Raw genomic sequence first — 17,052 nt, 5'->3', positions numbered from 1 at the left:
GGGTCCACATGCGATTAGTCCCTTGGGTATCCAAACCTTGACAATCCGGACAACCTTCTTTGCTAAGGTTTTAACCGTCCTTTTGGCACTCGGTTTTTGGTGTCTCGGTTTTTCTACAAAAGTCTTAAATGAGGGAGATCTTTGGTTTGACCTATGCGGTTCAGGATTGGCTTTCCTATATTTGAGAATTTCGGCTTTTCTCTTCACAGGGTCAAGCCACTTCTCAGAATCGGTTGGACCAATATAGTCGTATTTTAGCTTTTCTTCCCTATAGTATGCGGTCAACTCTTCTTTAGCGGTCCAGGAGCTTTTGAGGAATCTTATAAGAGGGAGCTTACTTCTTGTAAACCTTACTTTCTCTACGGGTTTTTGGTCTTTGGAGCTATTCTCTGTGTATCCTAGACCAGACTTGCAACGGGGATGTCTGTAATGACTGCACATTTTCTTTACTATATCACTAGATCTCTTATATGCGGCCATCTTATATTGGAGTCGGGCATTTTCCTCTTTGGTCAGTTCTCTAGCTGGTTCACTGGGCTGTTCGGTACTAAGTGGTGGTTCAGGTTCTAATTCGGTTTCTATGCTAGGGATCTCATCAGGTTCTATGACCTCTGGTTCGGTTACAACAAGTACCTCTAGTTCTATTGGAATGGGTACTATAGGGTCGGTTCTAAGGTGGAGTTGCTTAGGTAACATGGCTAGCAGGTTCTTATACTCTTCTACCATATCATTCAATGCATTATATAACTCATCTTTAGTAAATTCTTCACAAGGAGAGTCAAATACCTGTTCCTCATTTGCCATGAGACATGTGAGTTCATCATCGCTGTCACTGTGAGCCCATAGACTTCCTCCATCATCGGCTATCAGTGCTTTCTGAATCTCACTTCCTTCACCGGTTTGTTGATAGTTGTTTCGGTTATTTTGGTAGTCCGGTTTCCGGTCATTCCTCCTCGGTTTTCTGCATTCCCACTTGAAGTGTCCCAAACAGTTGCAGTTATAACACCTTATGTTGGATTTGTCACCATAGTAGTTGTTTGTCGGTTGGCTTCTTTTCATGAACCTCCCAAACTTCTGTGCAAGCATAGCCATGGCATCCTCGGTGAACTGTTCGGCGGTTCTTATCGGTGGGTATAGGTGCAGGTGCCGGTGCAGGTATAGCCGGTTCTGTAGATGTGATGAGTGCTCTGGTTGATGTTGAGGCCGAGACTTCTTCTTCGGTCCTAGATCTCATTTCGAACTCATATGCCTTAAGATCTTCGAATACGTCGTGTAGTTTCATCTTACGTAGGCTTTTTGATTCCCTCATTACCATTGTCTTTATGTCCCATGCACTTGGAAGAGATCTCAAAGATTTCATGATGACCTCTTTGTTATCATACCTCTTGCCAAGAGTTGCTAGCTCATCTAACACACCTGTGAACCGGTCACTGTACTCCTTCATTGTTTCTCCCGGTTTCATCTTGATGCTTTCAAACTTCTGAGTAGCTACCATCACCTTGTTTTCCTTTGTTCTTTCATTTCCCTCAAAGATCTGAATAACCGTGTTCCATGTCTCCTTCGCGGTTTTGCAGTCTCTGATCTTACAGTATGTGTTTCTGTCCACACTGTTGGAGATCCGGTTTCTAGCATGATTATCCAGGTTGTTTCTTCTTCTGTCTTCAGCTGTCCATTCTTTTCTGTCCTTATCAATGAATATCGGTCCTTCGGTCAGAATGGACTCCATCTCATCATCCAAGGTGATTAAGTGTAGGTGCATGCGTGCCTTCTAGTTGGCAAAGTCATCACCTTCTAGCATTGGAGGCCTATCCTGAAACATGCTTGCTTGAGTATTGAAACTAACTGCTCTGATACCAATTGTTAGGATCTAGGTAGCCGCTGGAGGACCGGGGTTGGACCGGTTAGCGGTTCTCACTCGAAGGGTGGTGGTTAATCCTGTTAGAGATTAACATCGGGGTTTTAATACTACACAAACTGTCACAAACCCTTGAACTAAGTTCAAGCGCGGAAGATGTTTGTTTCAGGTTGAAGCAGCACACTTGTATGATAGGCAGAACCGGTTTCGGATGATGAAGGTTAAAGAGAATGGTGGGTCGGTTTCGGTAACCTGGTGATTCGGCTTAGATGAAGTTAAGTATGTTGAAGCGGTACGGATAGGTTAGATAGTGGAACCGACAGAAAGTAAATGACAAGATAAGTTTTATGGATGTTCGGAGATGAAACTCCTACGTCACCCCTTCCTCTCGAAACCGCGAGAAGGATATTCACTAAGGAATACAAATACAATCCGATCGAGACTTATTTCCTGCTCGATAACACTCTTACAATTTATACCGGAATTGTAAAATACACACACTAGCACTCAAGCTTTCTCTGGAGATAGAACGCACTGTTTTCACTTGTAGATTAAATGCTTCTTAGAATTTCTCACTTGTCCCACATTTACTCTTCTTTAACTGCTCCTTTTATAGGTGAAATATGCCAACGGTCATATTTCACTTCCTTGAATCTGATTGGCTGAGCAGAGGTGCAGAGGTTCAGTGATTCAGTGATTCAGACCCTGCGGTCGTCTCCTCAGACCTGGCGGTCTGTTCTTCCGGTATGTAAGACAAACCTGCTAGGTTTGTCTTTTACTCAATGTGGACACTGTCTGTTAGACAGTTGTCTGTACTTGGAAGATCTCCTTTCTGACTTATCCTGAAGTGGAAAGATCCTGTAGGACTGTCTTCTGCAGCCTGCAGACTTTCCTCAGACTTGTATAGATATGGAAGTGTTCAGTCTGTTCCTTTGGTATCATACACAACAGATACCCGAATTGTCTTCTTGTACTTGTCGGTCATTCGACTTAACCGGATGGCTTCCGGTGTGAGTAGTATAACCGGACTTCTTCCGGTTATTCCTCTGCCTTGTGGCTGATCGGCTGTTTGATGTTTCCGGTTTTAAGCTTTGGCCGATCCTTTCTTTGTGCGGTCATGTTTCAAGTATTCTTGGTCGGTTTAGTAGCTTGACCGACTAGTTTTCTTAGCCGATTCTTTTGTTTGACCGGTTCGGTTCCTTGTTCCTGCATAAAAGATTTATTTATGTTAAGTTCTGTGAGCCGGTCTAATTTTATCTAACAACAACATACTTATTTGTGTATAAAACAGAACTATTTGTGTACCAAGCCCCACGCCCCACACCCAAGTCCTACGCACCACGCCCAAGACCCACACTCAAGCCCTACGCACCACGCCCAAGCCCCACGCTCAAGACCAAGCCCTATGCACCACGCCCAAACCCTACAATCAACATTATATCATTCAGGAAAGTTATCTCAACAAACAATACAATCCAAACAAACAATAGAATTGAGATTCAATCTAAACAAACAATACAATTTAATCAAAAGAAATGTTGTCTAGAGAATGTGTCAAAGGTTGTGTACTAGATTGTGAAGGTCGTGCCCTAAATTGTGAAGGTTCTAGAGAATGTGACAAAGGTTATCTTGCAGTAGATAGTGCAAGCATCACTGCTGAGCATGTTGCCCTGTTATGGCCTCGACTGCCACATGAGTTGCACCGTCTCTATTCCTTATGATGCTCACCTTATGATGGCCTACTTTTTATTGTTGTCCGACTTTTCTTAACTTTGACAGGCGGTTTTAGGAAAACTCATTCCTTGATATTTTTTGGAATATTCCAAGAACCTTTATTACAAAGTGGATAATATGTCTCCGCAAATGCCATGCACCAAGTTTCAGTTGAGTAAAACCTGAAAAATGATATTTAAGTCATATAAATTCAATCTTAAAATTAAACATGCAATCATTCTCCAACCTTGAGCAGCATTCATAGTGAACAAATTTCCGGAAACGGGCAGTAGTCAGGGCATGTGTACAAGGAAGACCAGATATATCAAATACCCTACAAGTACAAGTTCGAGTTTGGAAATAAACTTGAACATCATGTTCACCGTCATTCACATGAAACTCGAATCGGTTAAGCGTATTAATGTTGTAGAATCTGTCCTTCTCGATTTATTCACGTTAGAAACTTTTCATAATATGGAGATAAACGTTCTGTGTGGTTAGAAACTTTTACTCTTCTATTATAAAACCATTTTTGTAGTGTGAATCTTAAATACTCAGCTAATGTTATTATGGGATATTTCCTAGCATTCCTGCTCTGACTATTAAAGCTCTCAGCGTAATTGCTTGTCATTTGACTGTATCACGAATTAGTGAAAAAGGTACAACTCCATCTCTTCAGTCCTATTTGTTCCAGATAGGCAGCAATCCGAGGGTCTTTAGCCTTGATCTTGTCAAAATGCTGATGGAACTGTGACACTATGTATGCGCGTGAAGCCATATCAAACTCAATATGGTAGTTATCGGTTTTAAATTTGGCCATAATATTCATTTTGATGTGGTATGTGAATGCACCGTGACGTGCTTCTGGAAAACCCGCGGACAAAGCATAGAAAATACTTGGGTGTCTATCAAATAGGAAGACGAGATCCGGGACTACTCCAATTATCACTCTTAGATGTTGCATGAAATATGTCCAAGAGTTATTATTCTCCGAATCAACGATGCCAAAAGAAACATAATATAGTTGTTTATTCGCATCCAATGCAATCGCAACCAATAGTTGACCTTCAACCTTTTGCTTAAGAAAACTAACATCGAAACATAATATAGGACGGAAACAGTTTTTGAAACCTCTAATTGAGACGCCTAGGGACATGAACATATACCTGAAGTGACCATGCTCATCCGTCTGGATGTCAGTTATGGTACCTGGGTTATTCTTCGTCAACATGAACATGTATGATGGCAATTTTCCATAGAAATCCTCCATAGTTCCTCGCATCGCCATTAAGGCATTTTCCCTAGACCTCCAAGCCTTATTATAGGTCAGCTTAAACCCATAGCTTGTCTGTATGTCTTCCATTATTTTCTTAGGCATGTGGTCATGGTGATGGTCCATGTACTTACGTTTGATGCACTCTCAAATTACTCATGATGGTGTTTGCCTCACATTCTCTTGTCTCATCAAAATTGAGCATGCATGTTCTTTTACTAATTTTCGAATCTCAAATATCTCCTAGAATTTTCCTTTAATAACACGCAATCTCCATTTACAGTTCTAATTCACACATTTCACAAACAAAATATCTTTTGTTGACTTATCCACTTTGAATTCAAAATGATTATCCATCGCATGTCTATGCACCCTCAATTGAAGTTCTTTTTTATCCTCAAAAAACATACCCACTTCTAACCCGCTTTCAAGGGTTAATTGAGCATGTGTTTCAACCTCGATTGGTTCAAATGAATCAATCCACTCAATATGAATGGATGTTTTCCTGATATGGGAAGTGATGGGTTATCGGGGTGCAAAAGAAGGAAGGGTACTAGCAACCAATTCACTCGGACGCAAACATGGGACTTGTTGTCCTTCATCTGCATGGTGTATGTCATTTTGACTTTGTAAGACATCATACTCAAATATAGGGAATTTAGGAACCTCCTCTCCTAGTATTTTGCTTTCATGAATTGGGTGTGAAGGTAGTGACTTCTCTACTAAATAGACACATAGAGGAGTGCGAAGCTGGTGAGGTGAAGTCAAAATTTCTTTCACATAGAACATCACATCTCTATCATATCGGATAACAGTAAGAGGAGTAGTTTTCAAAACCAAATTATACTTGATTTTGAACACTAAATTATATCTCAATTTGACAACACGAATAGCATCATAGACAATGTCAATTAATTCATTATATGTAGTATTTAGGGATAGAGTCACACCTATGCATGAACTTGAGACAAAAGAACTAACATCATCATCATATTTCCACTCTCCATCATAGAGGACAAAATAGCTAACAAATAAATTGGGATCTACAATTGATACAAATTGAAATGTTAGTGCAGTAAACAAAACCATATTATTATAGTGTGGTGCGTGGGACGCAAACACATTTTGCGTGGAGCGTGGGACGTAAACGCATTTTGCGTGAAGGGTGAGACGCAAACGCAAATTGCGTGGTGCATGAGACGCAAATGCAAATTGCATGGTGCGCATTTTCACACAGCATTGCAAACATACCAAACATATTTCATATTTTATTTCAGATATTGTGTGTTCAACTAAATGGGAATGAAAACATACCTATTTTGATGGCGATGATGCTGGTCGGTCGGGTCTAGATTTGCATGCGTTCGTGGTCCGGCGATGTTGTTGGAGTCGAGGAACCTGTTTTCGTCTTCCGGCGTTGTAGGTGGGTCTCGTTGTCGTCCTCCGATGTATCTTGGGAGTTGGGGGGAGGCGTCATTGGTTTCCAGATGAGAAGTAATAAAGGAGAGGAGAGAAAATGAGGGTAGCGAGAAAAAAAAATATTAGTAAGGGTAAAATGGTCATAATTTTTAAAAAATATTATATTTATCTTAATTTTTTTTACTTCTTGCAGGATCTAACCAAATTGTATATTTTCGAGGCAATGACAACTTAGAGTGGCTGCTGAGGGAGTCGGGGACGGCTAAAACTCGTACTTGTGTCTAAATTCTCATTACATTGAAATGAAGGCCTCGTTTTTTGGTATGGGCGTAAATCATTCGATGCGCATATATGTTATGATAGCTTATTAAATCTTGATTGAAAGGCCCACGAGCAACCACGTGAAAGCATCAGAAGATTACATCTGTTCTATTTTAATTGTTTATCTTAATTTCGTTTAGTCCTTGAACTTTTTATTTTGTTATTTTGGCCATTATATTATTAGGACATGTCATTAGTACCCTAACAGAATTAGGGCAGTATTCTAAGAGGATTGTTATTTAACTTAGGCTGTTTAGGATTTTGGGATATGTAATGAATGAGCAATAACTCTCTTTGTATTTCTCTCATCTATCTCAATCAATTTCTCAGGTTACCTTCGTCTTTTCAGGCGAATAGTGGCTCTTCTCTTTTCAACTTACTTCTTATTGTATCAAATGGTATTAGAGCCGACGATTCTCACGATGGTCGAAACCAGACATCAGTCAGATAATGACTTCCTGCGTACATCGCTATTTTCGATTTCCCAAAAGTTTGAAGAAATGCGAAAATGGATAGAAAATAAAATAGGTCCGATTGAAGAATAGCCACACATAATGGCAAATAGAGATGGAGTTGGTCTTTCAGATGAGTTAACAAATTCGCCCCGAAATACACCACTAGTGGATAAATCTGATGTTCCACTGATTTGTTTGACGAAAATAGATTTTCCCAAGTTCGATGGCACAAAATGTTGAAGGTTGGCTGATTTCAGCAGAACAGTTCTTCTGTATGGATAAAAGTGCAAAAGTGACAAAGGTAAAAATCTCATTGATCCATTTTTCAAGAGACGTCTGATCATGGTACAATTTGTTTGTGCAAACAAAGAACCCGACGATGGCAATGACATGGATGAACATCAAGAAAGCACTTTTGGAGCGATTTGGTCATTCGATTTGCGATACCCCTATCGACTAGAGAAACCTAAAGCGAGGAACGAGGACAAGTAACTGGGAGGCGTCAATAAAATGTTTACAGGTCAAGGAGGAGGTGCACTCGATTGATAGATTTCTGGAGTTAAAAGACGTTGTAACCTCCCTTGATAGTAGTACGTTGGAAACTGAAGATCGAATCAACGATAAACCTGTTGAACCTTTTTCAAAGTGAAACCCACAACGACGTCCATAAAAGGATTCAACACATAGTTACATTTTCATCCTAAGGTGAGTAATGTGTTTCAAACACCTTTTAACCATTTTTCAGCAGAAAAGCATCTGCTCTATGCTCCATATACCATCTTTTCTCAAAATTACCCCATGATAATTGGTTCCAAGATTTACAGTATTTTGTTGTCATAGACTTTGAGGCTACATGTGATAAGGAAAAGAATCGTCATCCTCAAGAGATAATTGAATTCTCATTTGTGATTGCGAGCAACATAACATGCCAATTGGAAGCTTGTTTTCAGACTTATGTACGCCAAAGTGGCAACCAGTTGTTGAGTGATTTGTGCACTAATTTGATTGGTATACAACAAATCTAGGTAGATAGAGGTGTGACTCTAACTGAAGCTCTCCTAAGGCATGATTAGTGGTTGAGATAAAGTATTTAAAGAAAACTAACCTTATTGTGGTGAATGAGTCAAATTGGAACTGTTGGGTGATGCTTGAGTCTGAATGTAGACATAAAAAAAATTTGGAAACCTCCTTACTTCAACATATGGATTAAGTTAGAGATCTCTTTCCGAGAAGTATTTGAAGTGAAGAGTTGTAATCTGAAGGAGACAGTCTGGATGGCAGAGCTGACTTGGTAGAGGTAAGCAGATTGTGGACTGGACGGGGATAAAAACATCACTCGTCTGCTGGCATATCTGATGCATAAGGGATTTAAATTTCCCTCACTGATCCCCTTCTTTGGAAACCTCCTGCTGCTGATCATTACAACCGTCATTTCTTTACATGGCAACAATAGAAATAACAACATCATAAGATCAAAGATCTCTTTTTAGTGGATTTTTGGTTCAGTACACTTAACAAGGGTGTGAGGGTTTTTGCTTTGCCTAAAGAACCTCGATTTGCAGAACTTACGGATACTGTGAAAATGACTGCTTAGTTAGAGTTAGACTACTTTAAATCTTACAATGTGAATGTTTGTCTTCATATTTTTGACAGTGCATATGAACCCTCAGAATACAAAGATTTGGAGAAAGCTGCTTCCGATTGGCCACAACAAACTCCAAAATTAAGTCCACCTAGACATACCCAAAATCTGAGCGACGAGACTATGGTGTTGCATGATAATAACGTTCATCTTGTGCCTCTTCCACTAGAGCCCACATATTATATTCTTAATTCTCAAGTTATTTCCAAACCAGGAATGATCTCAATAAGTTCCCAATGAAACACGGGGAAACTTTTGAGAAGATGCACAATTGGGGGCATGTATTGTACCTCCAACAGAGGAATTGATTCTCTTGGTGCAATGAAAAAGTTTACATATTCCTTGACAACCTAAAGTCTGTAGAATGCATAAAAGAGTTAGAACATGAAATTGAGGTACTGGACATGCTAAAACACCATAACATTGTTCAATATTATGGTAGTGGAGTTATAGGAGAAAAATTTCACATATATCTGAAATATGTGCTACCTAAATCATTTAATAAGGTGGATTACCTGCAAAGTAAGAAGGAGATACATAGGGACATCAAATGAGCTAATTTGTTTCTTGATGCCTATGGAGTTGTCAAAATTGCGGATTTAGGAGGGTCTAAACCTCTTATTGGGCCATTAGCTGAACCTTCTCTAAAGGAAAATCCTTACTTGATGGCTCCTGAGCTCATACAATCTGTAACACATAAGGATGTTAGTTCAGATCTTGTTTTTTCTTTTGACATATGGAATTTGACTTGTAATATAATAAAGATGATGAATGAAAAACCTCCATGGAGCGAAATTGAAAGGGACATTGAGAGGTTTTGGGATCCCGACATCCGGAGTTACTACAAGAATGTGTTCAATTTTCTAAGAAATTTATTCGAATTTGTCGAGGTCGCCGAATGTCCGAAGGGGGAGGCATTGTTATGATAGCTGATTAAATCTTGATTGAAAGGCCCACGAGCAACCACGTGGAAGCATCAGGAGATTACATTTCTTATATTTTAATTGTTTATCTTAATTTCGTTTAATCCTTGAACTTTTTATTTTGTTATTTTGGCCATTATATTATTAGGCCATGTCATTTGTACCTAACAGAATGAGGGAAGTATTTTGAGAGGATTGTTATTTAACTCAGGTTGCTCAGGATTTTGGAATATGTAATGAATGAGCAATAGATCTCTTTGTTTTTCTCTCATCTATCTCAATCAATTTCATAGGTTACTTTCGTCTTTTCAGGCGAATAATGACTCTTCTCTTCTCAACTTACTTCTTATTGTATCAAGCGTGTATAATACCTATTAAAGTGTCGTCATCATTGTAGAAAGGTGTGTTGGTTACGACAACTACGAATCTATCTCCGGTTTTGTGCTTGACAGAAAATTGGCCAGAGTAGTTCTCACCCGTCGTCACACGTTGCACAATATTGTTGGCTACAACAAGATCTAGGTCATCGATCAGAAGCTCAATATACTTTTGACCTAGAGCTTCAGCTGCAAAATAACCATAAAGGTGTTCAGCTGTTCGATTACTGCGGAATTAAGGTAAAGTAGAATAGAATTAATGTTGGAATTTCCAGAATAAATCAATAGGTAAAAAGTTGTATAGTACTAAAAGCTTATTCAAAGATTTGACCACTCACTAGTAAATTATACCGCCACTGAGATCAAATATATGAACAGACAGTCCAATGACCTCAGTACATTCAAGTACCTATTAGTAAACTTCCCAGTCGTCTGTAAATTAACAGTGTCGGTGAGAGATTTGACTGTAAGAGGTTGATCCTTGACACGACTCTCTCTCTCTCTTTATAAAGGCGAGCATGCAATTCCTCATTTAGCTTCACCATCAGTTGAGCTACAACGCTTTACCTTTACACGCCCCCAGTCCCAATAGGGATGAGCAAACGGGTAAACCCAACTCGTATTACCCAACTCATATTTAAGCCAAATTAAATTTACCCAACCCATATTAGTAATTATGGGTTGAGTATGGGTTGGGTAGCCCAAATTAATTTTTTATTTTTTTATTTAACATGTATTTGACTCATTTAACACATTTTCATTCGTTTAATACATTTTGACATATTTAACACGTTTTTAACATGTTGAACACGTTTTTCATGTTTTTGGCACATTAAACACGTTTTGACACGTTTAACACATGTTTCATACGTTTAACACGTTTTTCACGTTTTTACATGTTTAACATGTTTTTGACAATTTAACACGTTTTTGATACGTTTAACACATTATTGATACATTTAACATGTTTTTCACGTTAAACACGTTTTTGACATGTTTAACAAGTTTTTGGCAACTTTAACAAGTTCTAACAAGATTTAAACGTGCTAAAAACGTGTTATACATGACAAAACGTGTTAAACGTATATAAAATGTAAAAAACGTGTTAAATGTGTCAAAAACGTGTTAAACATGTCAAAAACATGCCAAAAACGTAAAAATATGTTAAATGTGTCAAAACGTGTTAACGTATCAATAATATGTTAAATGTGCCAAAAACGTGAAAAACTTGTTAAACATGTAAAACAAACGTGATAAACGTGTTATAAATGTGTCAAAATGTGTTAAACGTGCCAAAACGCGTTGAGTTTGCAAAGAAATTGTTAAACATGACAAAAAATTGTCAAAACGTGTTAAACATGTTAAAAGGTCAAAAATGTGTTAAACGTGACAAAAATGTAAAAAATGTTAAAACGTGTTAAATGTGCTAAAAATGTGTGAAATGTGTCAAAACGTGTTAAACTATTTAAACGTGTTAAACATGTCAAAAATGTGTTAAACATGTCAAAAACGTGTTAAACATGCCAAAACATTTTATATTTATTAAAACGTGTTAAACATGTCAAAAATGTGTTAAACGTGTGAAAACATATAAAAACGTGTTAAAATTGCCGAAAACGTGTGAAAATGTGTTATAAGTGTGAAAACGTATTAAACGTGTTAAACATGTCAAAAACGTGTTCGACTGTAATGGAGATCAACGTAGTAAAAATTAAGAAAATATATTAAAGTTGGAAGATGGTTAGTTTATATTGGATTAATAAAAGAGAATTAAATTAAATTTATATAATTTGGGTAATTTGTCCCTAACCCAACCCAAATTAAACTCAACTCTTACTCAATCAAACCCAACTCAAATTAACTTACCCAAATTAATATTTTGGGATTGGGTTAGGGTTGGAAATTGGGTCAACCCATAATATGTTCACCCCGAAAACAGACAGCTATAACCCAAAACCCTGGCAGAAAAAAGGAAATGAGTAATAACTATCGTACAAAAAGCGATGGCATTACCGTTAGTCTTTATCCTGAAGCCAATCAAATTCTTATTAGTAAGAGTGACAGCTACAATCCAAAACTCGAGCCGAAAATTGGAATAAGCGAGAGATTATAAACTATAAAAAATAAAGATGGTATTACCGCCGATTTTTCATCTTCCTAAGCCGTCACCCAGTATTTGCCGATCGAGGATCGCTAATCTAGTATAGATGTGAGATGAGTTACTGAATTCGACAATCCAAAACCTTAGTGGAAAAGGCGGTGACACATCCAAACTAAATACTAAAGCATATAGATACCATCAAAATGTAATGTAATTGACAAATATTTTGATGTAAAGCCTGATGAATGATCATGAGTTAAAACTTAATAAAAGTAAAGAAGGAAATGTAAAACACAAAACAAGTAAAAATTAACTGCAAACACAACTTTTATAATAATATTTATCCCTAAAAGGGGTCATGAAATTGTTACAATCTTTCTAGAAAACCCCCATAAAAATTACAAAACTATTAACACCTACATCCTATTTCATATCTAAATTACCCACCATTTAATACTTTAACAACAACAATAAAAAAAACTGATATTACAACAAAAATCTTATTACAATGTTGTTCAGCAGTAAAACAAATATTTCTTTACATTATCCATAACATTAGGTAAAGGCCGAACAACTGCATCCCCTTCCCTTGTATTCACTCTGACACTAGTGGATTCAGCATCAGCTCCATCTCCTTCCATGTCACCTTCCACGCCGCCTTCCACACCACCTTCCACGTAACCTTCCACATAATAGCGTGCCCTCCACGCAGCAAGATGAGCATAGTAAGCAGGAGGAACTACACATCAAATAAATCAAACCATAAGAAGAATGATTGATCAGAAAACATAAGTTTAGTTGTTTAGTTAGCTAGAAGGACAAACCTATAGACACCGATCTAGTGCATCTCGCATTGCTGAAAAGAAACACCCGATTACTTAGTATTATATAATTACAACAATATAGGTTAAAGATTAAGTCTTTACTTACGTGTAACACAAACTGTTAGTGAGTCCTTGCAATGCATCTGCACTGAAGTCATTCTCATCAAACAACACATGGTAATGTGTTGGCCGACTTGTTCCCTGTTTCAGTTTGTTACCAAATATCTTAGTGATTGCTTCATATATATTCAACCAATAAAAAATATCTAATTAATTTTTTTTAGTAGTTACCTAGATACCTGAATGACTGCATAGATAGAATTCAAACTCCCTTACATGAAAAATCTTTATATCAACAATCGTACCTACATATGAAGATCAAATCAATCAGATTTAGTATTTACATCAATCAACCAACCCATTGACAATTACAAACCACAACCAATAATATTACCTGGCAAAATATTTCCACTCCGGTCGGTTGAATGTCTGTCGCCATGAGTTATTGGGAAGAGGCGAGTGTGATGCCTCTTCTGCACAACCACAAATGTGATCCTCGGAAGGTAATTTTCTTCTAGAGAAGAACATGCCTGCACCAAACATATATTTTTCAACTCACAAATACCTATACAAAACAAAACAACAATCATTTATATATATATATAGCCATATTAAAAGTAAAAACTACCTTCCGAATTGCATCAACCTCAAAGAGAAAAACATGGCTGAATTGGCCATCGCTAACACCATCTCTGCATTTACACAACATATATTATTAGTAACTTAATTTAAGTACAAAAATGCACAATCCAAGAGCAGATACATTAAGGATAGGTTCTCATAAGATATATAAGATGCACAAGCTCGAGGTGAGATGGAAAGAATGCATACCAGCCCTTTACTTATGCACGTTTGCCCCAAGTCCCAACAGAACTGGCCGACCTGATTTTGGTTCATTTTTGAGAAGTTGACACAGATCCAGAAATCTATCTTGGCCCCGTTAAACATTCTCTGCCACAATAAGAACATATTAAACATAAAGAAGACAAATAATTACGCTACAATATAAAATGGGAGGTGGTATGCGCGCACACATCCAAGTAAAACAATACCTTGTTCAACATATTCCATTTCCCCACACTTGGAGCCTCTTGTGACCCATCATACTTGAGCTGCAACAACCAGCGCAATAATTTTATTAAAGATTAGTAATGGAAACGTAAACCAAATAATTACAAGACTAAAGAATTACCATGGGAGGTGGAAGAAGTCTTGCTTCAACCACTGTAGGTTCAGGCTGTATATGCAACCCAAATTCGTTCACGAACTTGTCATTGTTGTAATCGTTTTTCCTGACCATCTGGAGAAGAAAATTATCAATAAAAGGACTAAATATATAACAAATAAAAAAACATTGAAAGATTAGGTTCAATGGATACAAAAGTACCTGTCTGATGTTTTGTTCCCTATGCACGGGTCTTTGACAGGTAGCCATCAAAAGAGTGGTTACCTGCCTCTCATTCAACCTCTTTATATACCTCTGCCCCTCCACGATTTTGCACAACTATAGCGTCATCAAAATAAAGGAAATGAGTTTTTGAAAAATGATAAACAAAGGTAATTAAGGAAAATAAAGACTATATCATAAAATAAAGATCAGTTCAAGTATTAAGTACCTCCAATGACAGATAAATAGGCTTGGAATCACTTCTATACTGCATTGCAGGTAAGGAAGGATACCTAAGTGTGATACGGTATATTTCTAAGTAGTATTGGACCACATACTTCTTTTGAACACCGTCATCACACGTGAACCTATACAAGAGCAAGATTGAAAAGTGAGAACGGATAGTTGGAAAGAGAAAATAGATTTAAACAGGATATGATCGTATGAAAAAATAGCTTACATCAGTTCACCAATTGGTTGTTGAGATAGACGAACTATCTTTTTGCTCATGACATTGTTCAGGTGAGTCGTTTTCACAGTCATACCTTTCAAGACCTTCAGGATCTGAAAAAATAATATTAACACATTTAAGTGACTTATGATCCTAGTTAAGTTTACACTCAAACATTCATAAAAATCTAAGAGAAAGTTGAAACTTACTTTCTTACAGTCTTGGTCAGTTAATGGCCTAAACAGATCTCCAATGTGAAGATACTGTTGAATAAACTCTGTCACCAGGATGGGGTCAAAGAATGCCCTTACTGATATATCTACAAAATAAAAATTAGATGCTGAGTTAGTAAAAATGTAAAACATGTTTATAGGCTACTAAAGCTACATACCAATATTCAGCGAGAGCCCCATTTGAGTTGGTCGTAGGCTTTGGTAGAACCCTTGCCAATACTCTAGGCCACCATCCAATTTCCCCTTTGCACCAAATCTTGGTGAAAAGAATGACCTTTCAATAACGGTATACCTGCAAAAAAAATTGTATTTTAATTTGGTAAACAAAAGAAAAAGCACATTTTGATCAAGGAAATGAATTGAAGCATAAAATGTTCTTACATAACCGACGGAGTTGCTCGGAGAACTATCTCAAGAGATTGCAACGTCTCATGAGGAAGATTCCCTTGCTTCCTATGTAAGAATGCTTGAAGCTGATACAGATCAACTTTAGCAGAAAACTTAATTGCCACATTGAAGTGACTCTCCTTCCTGCGTCGAGAAAGATCCATTGTTAATCTCAAGTCAAATCAAATAAGTAAAGTGAAACATTAAGCAATTTTAAACACTAAAAAGTCACCTTCTATTTCCATCCTTTTTAAGCAGTTTCACCGGGAAGTCCTTGGACTGAAAAGGAATTTGCCCCAAGCTGTAAATGTTTTTTCTTCCATCATATGCAGGTAACCGATTCCCCAGATACAACTCCATGTTAGATTCGATCAAAGTATTCATGACGTCCCTACATACTTTCTTCAATGTCACCTCTAGAGTGATTGTGACCTGTACATTTTATTTGTAAAGATTATATAAACAAAAGAAACACATGAACATCAAATGATAAGAGCCGATCAAATAATATACACTCACATTGTAATGAAATACATCATGTCCAGTTGATTCAACTGGAAAATGGTTGGTTCGGACCGAGATCTTCTTACCGGCTCTACCGAAACCTGGTCTATCCGGCAGTCTGGTTGTCGCGGTCAAAGGTGTAAGAGATCGAGTCTCAAAAGCATTGGACAACTTTTGCAGAGTCTCAACAGCTCTTGAAGGTGAAGCTAAGTTAAGCTTCATTTCCACATCTACAACTAAGGAATCTGCAGATGAAGAAGAGGTAGAGGACAATACAAGTACGTAGGAGCGGTATGGACCTCTTCCTCCTCCGACACGTCCAAGTCCACGTCCGGATTGCGGTAAAGGTTTATCGGTGCGGTCTGATTGACCTCTTCTTCCTCCAAAGCATCCACGTCCACGTCCGGCTTGCGGTAAAGGCTGATCAGTACGGTCAGATTGACCTCTTAGACTTCCGCGTCCTCCAATTCTTCCAGACATTTTAGAAAAAAAAGTGAATAGGCAATTCGATTGAACTGTGAATGAGAGAAAGACAGAGGATGTGTTGTGCTTGAAAATACAGTTACGAAATGAAGGAGAATGGTGGAAAATATATATACAACTAAATTATAAAAAAATTAAAAAATTAAAAATCAAAATATGTTTTTATCCATATTTAGAAAAAAAATCTTTAATGAATTTAAATCATAAAAATAGTGAATATTTTAAATTTTTATTTATTAAAAAAGTATAATTGAAATCATTAAATATACTTTAGTGAAAATTAGATGAGAAGATAAAATGGAAATGATTTTTTTATTAATTAAATTTGGAAATCATACTACATCAATTTTTTCTGATTATAAAATTTTGTTAACTTAGATAATTTACCATTTTAAGAATAATATTTTCATAATATTATCACAATAATTTTTAAAATTTATTAAAGTAAAAAATAAAATAAATTCTGTTTATATATAATTTAAATAAATGTAATTAAAATAATTTTTAAAATGTTTGAAAAATAAATAAGTAAAAAGTGAATAAAAATGATTTTTTTATTAATTAAAATTTTAAATCATATTACATAAATGTTTTCAAATTATAAAATTTGGTTAACTTAAATAATTTACCATTTTATGAATAAT

The 17,052-nt window shown here is 37.0% G+C and overlaps 1 protein-coding gene and 1 pseudogene across 1 annotated transcript; both read right to left on the bottom strand.

Moving 5' to 3' along the window:
* Positions 1–4,208: 4,208 nt before the first annotated feature.
* Positions 4,209–4,931, bottom strand: LOC124915780. The gene is made up of 2 exons (XM_047456542.1): positions 4,778–4,931; positions 4,209–4,714 (listed from the first exon to the last, which is right to left on the bottom strand). Exons 1-2 carry the CDS (start codon positions 4,929–4,931, stop codon positions 4,209–4,211), a joined length of 660 nt encoding a protein of 219 aa, XP_047312498.1.
* A 7,663-nt stretch (positions 4,932–12,594) lies between these two features.
* LOC124915779 lies at positions 12,595–16,027 on the bottom strand (annotated as a pseudogene).
* Positions 16,028–17,052: the final 1,025 nt, after the last annotated feature.

The sequence above is a fragment of the Impatiens glandulifera genome, chromosome 9 (assembly GCF_907164915.1).
Source record: "Impatiens glandulifera chromosome 9, dImpGla2.1, whole genome shotgun sequence".
In the NCBI taxonomy this organism is placed as follows: Eukaryota; Viridiplantae; Streptophyta; class Magnoliopsida; order Ericales; family Balsaminaceae; genus Impatiens; species Impatiens glandulifera.
This window is presented reverse-complemented; position numbering and strand designations above follow the sequence as displayed.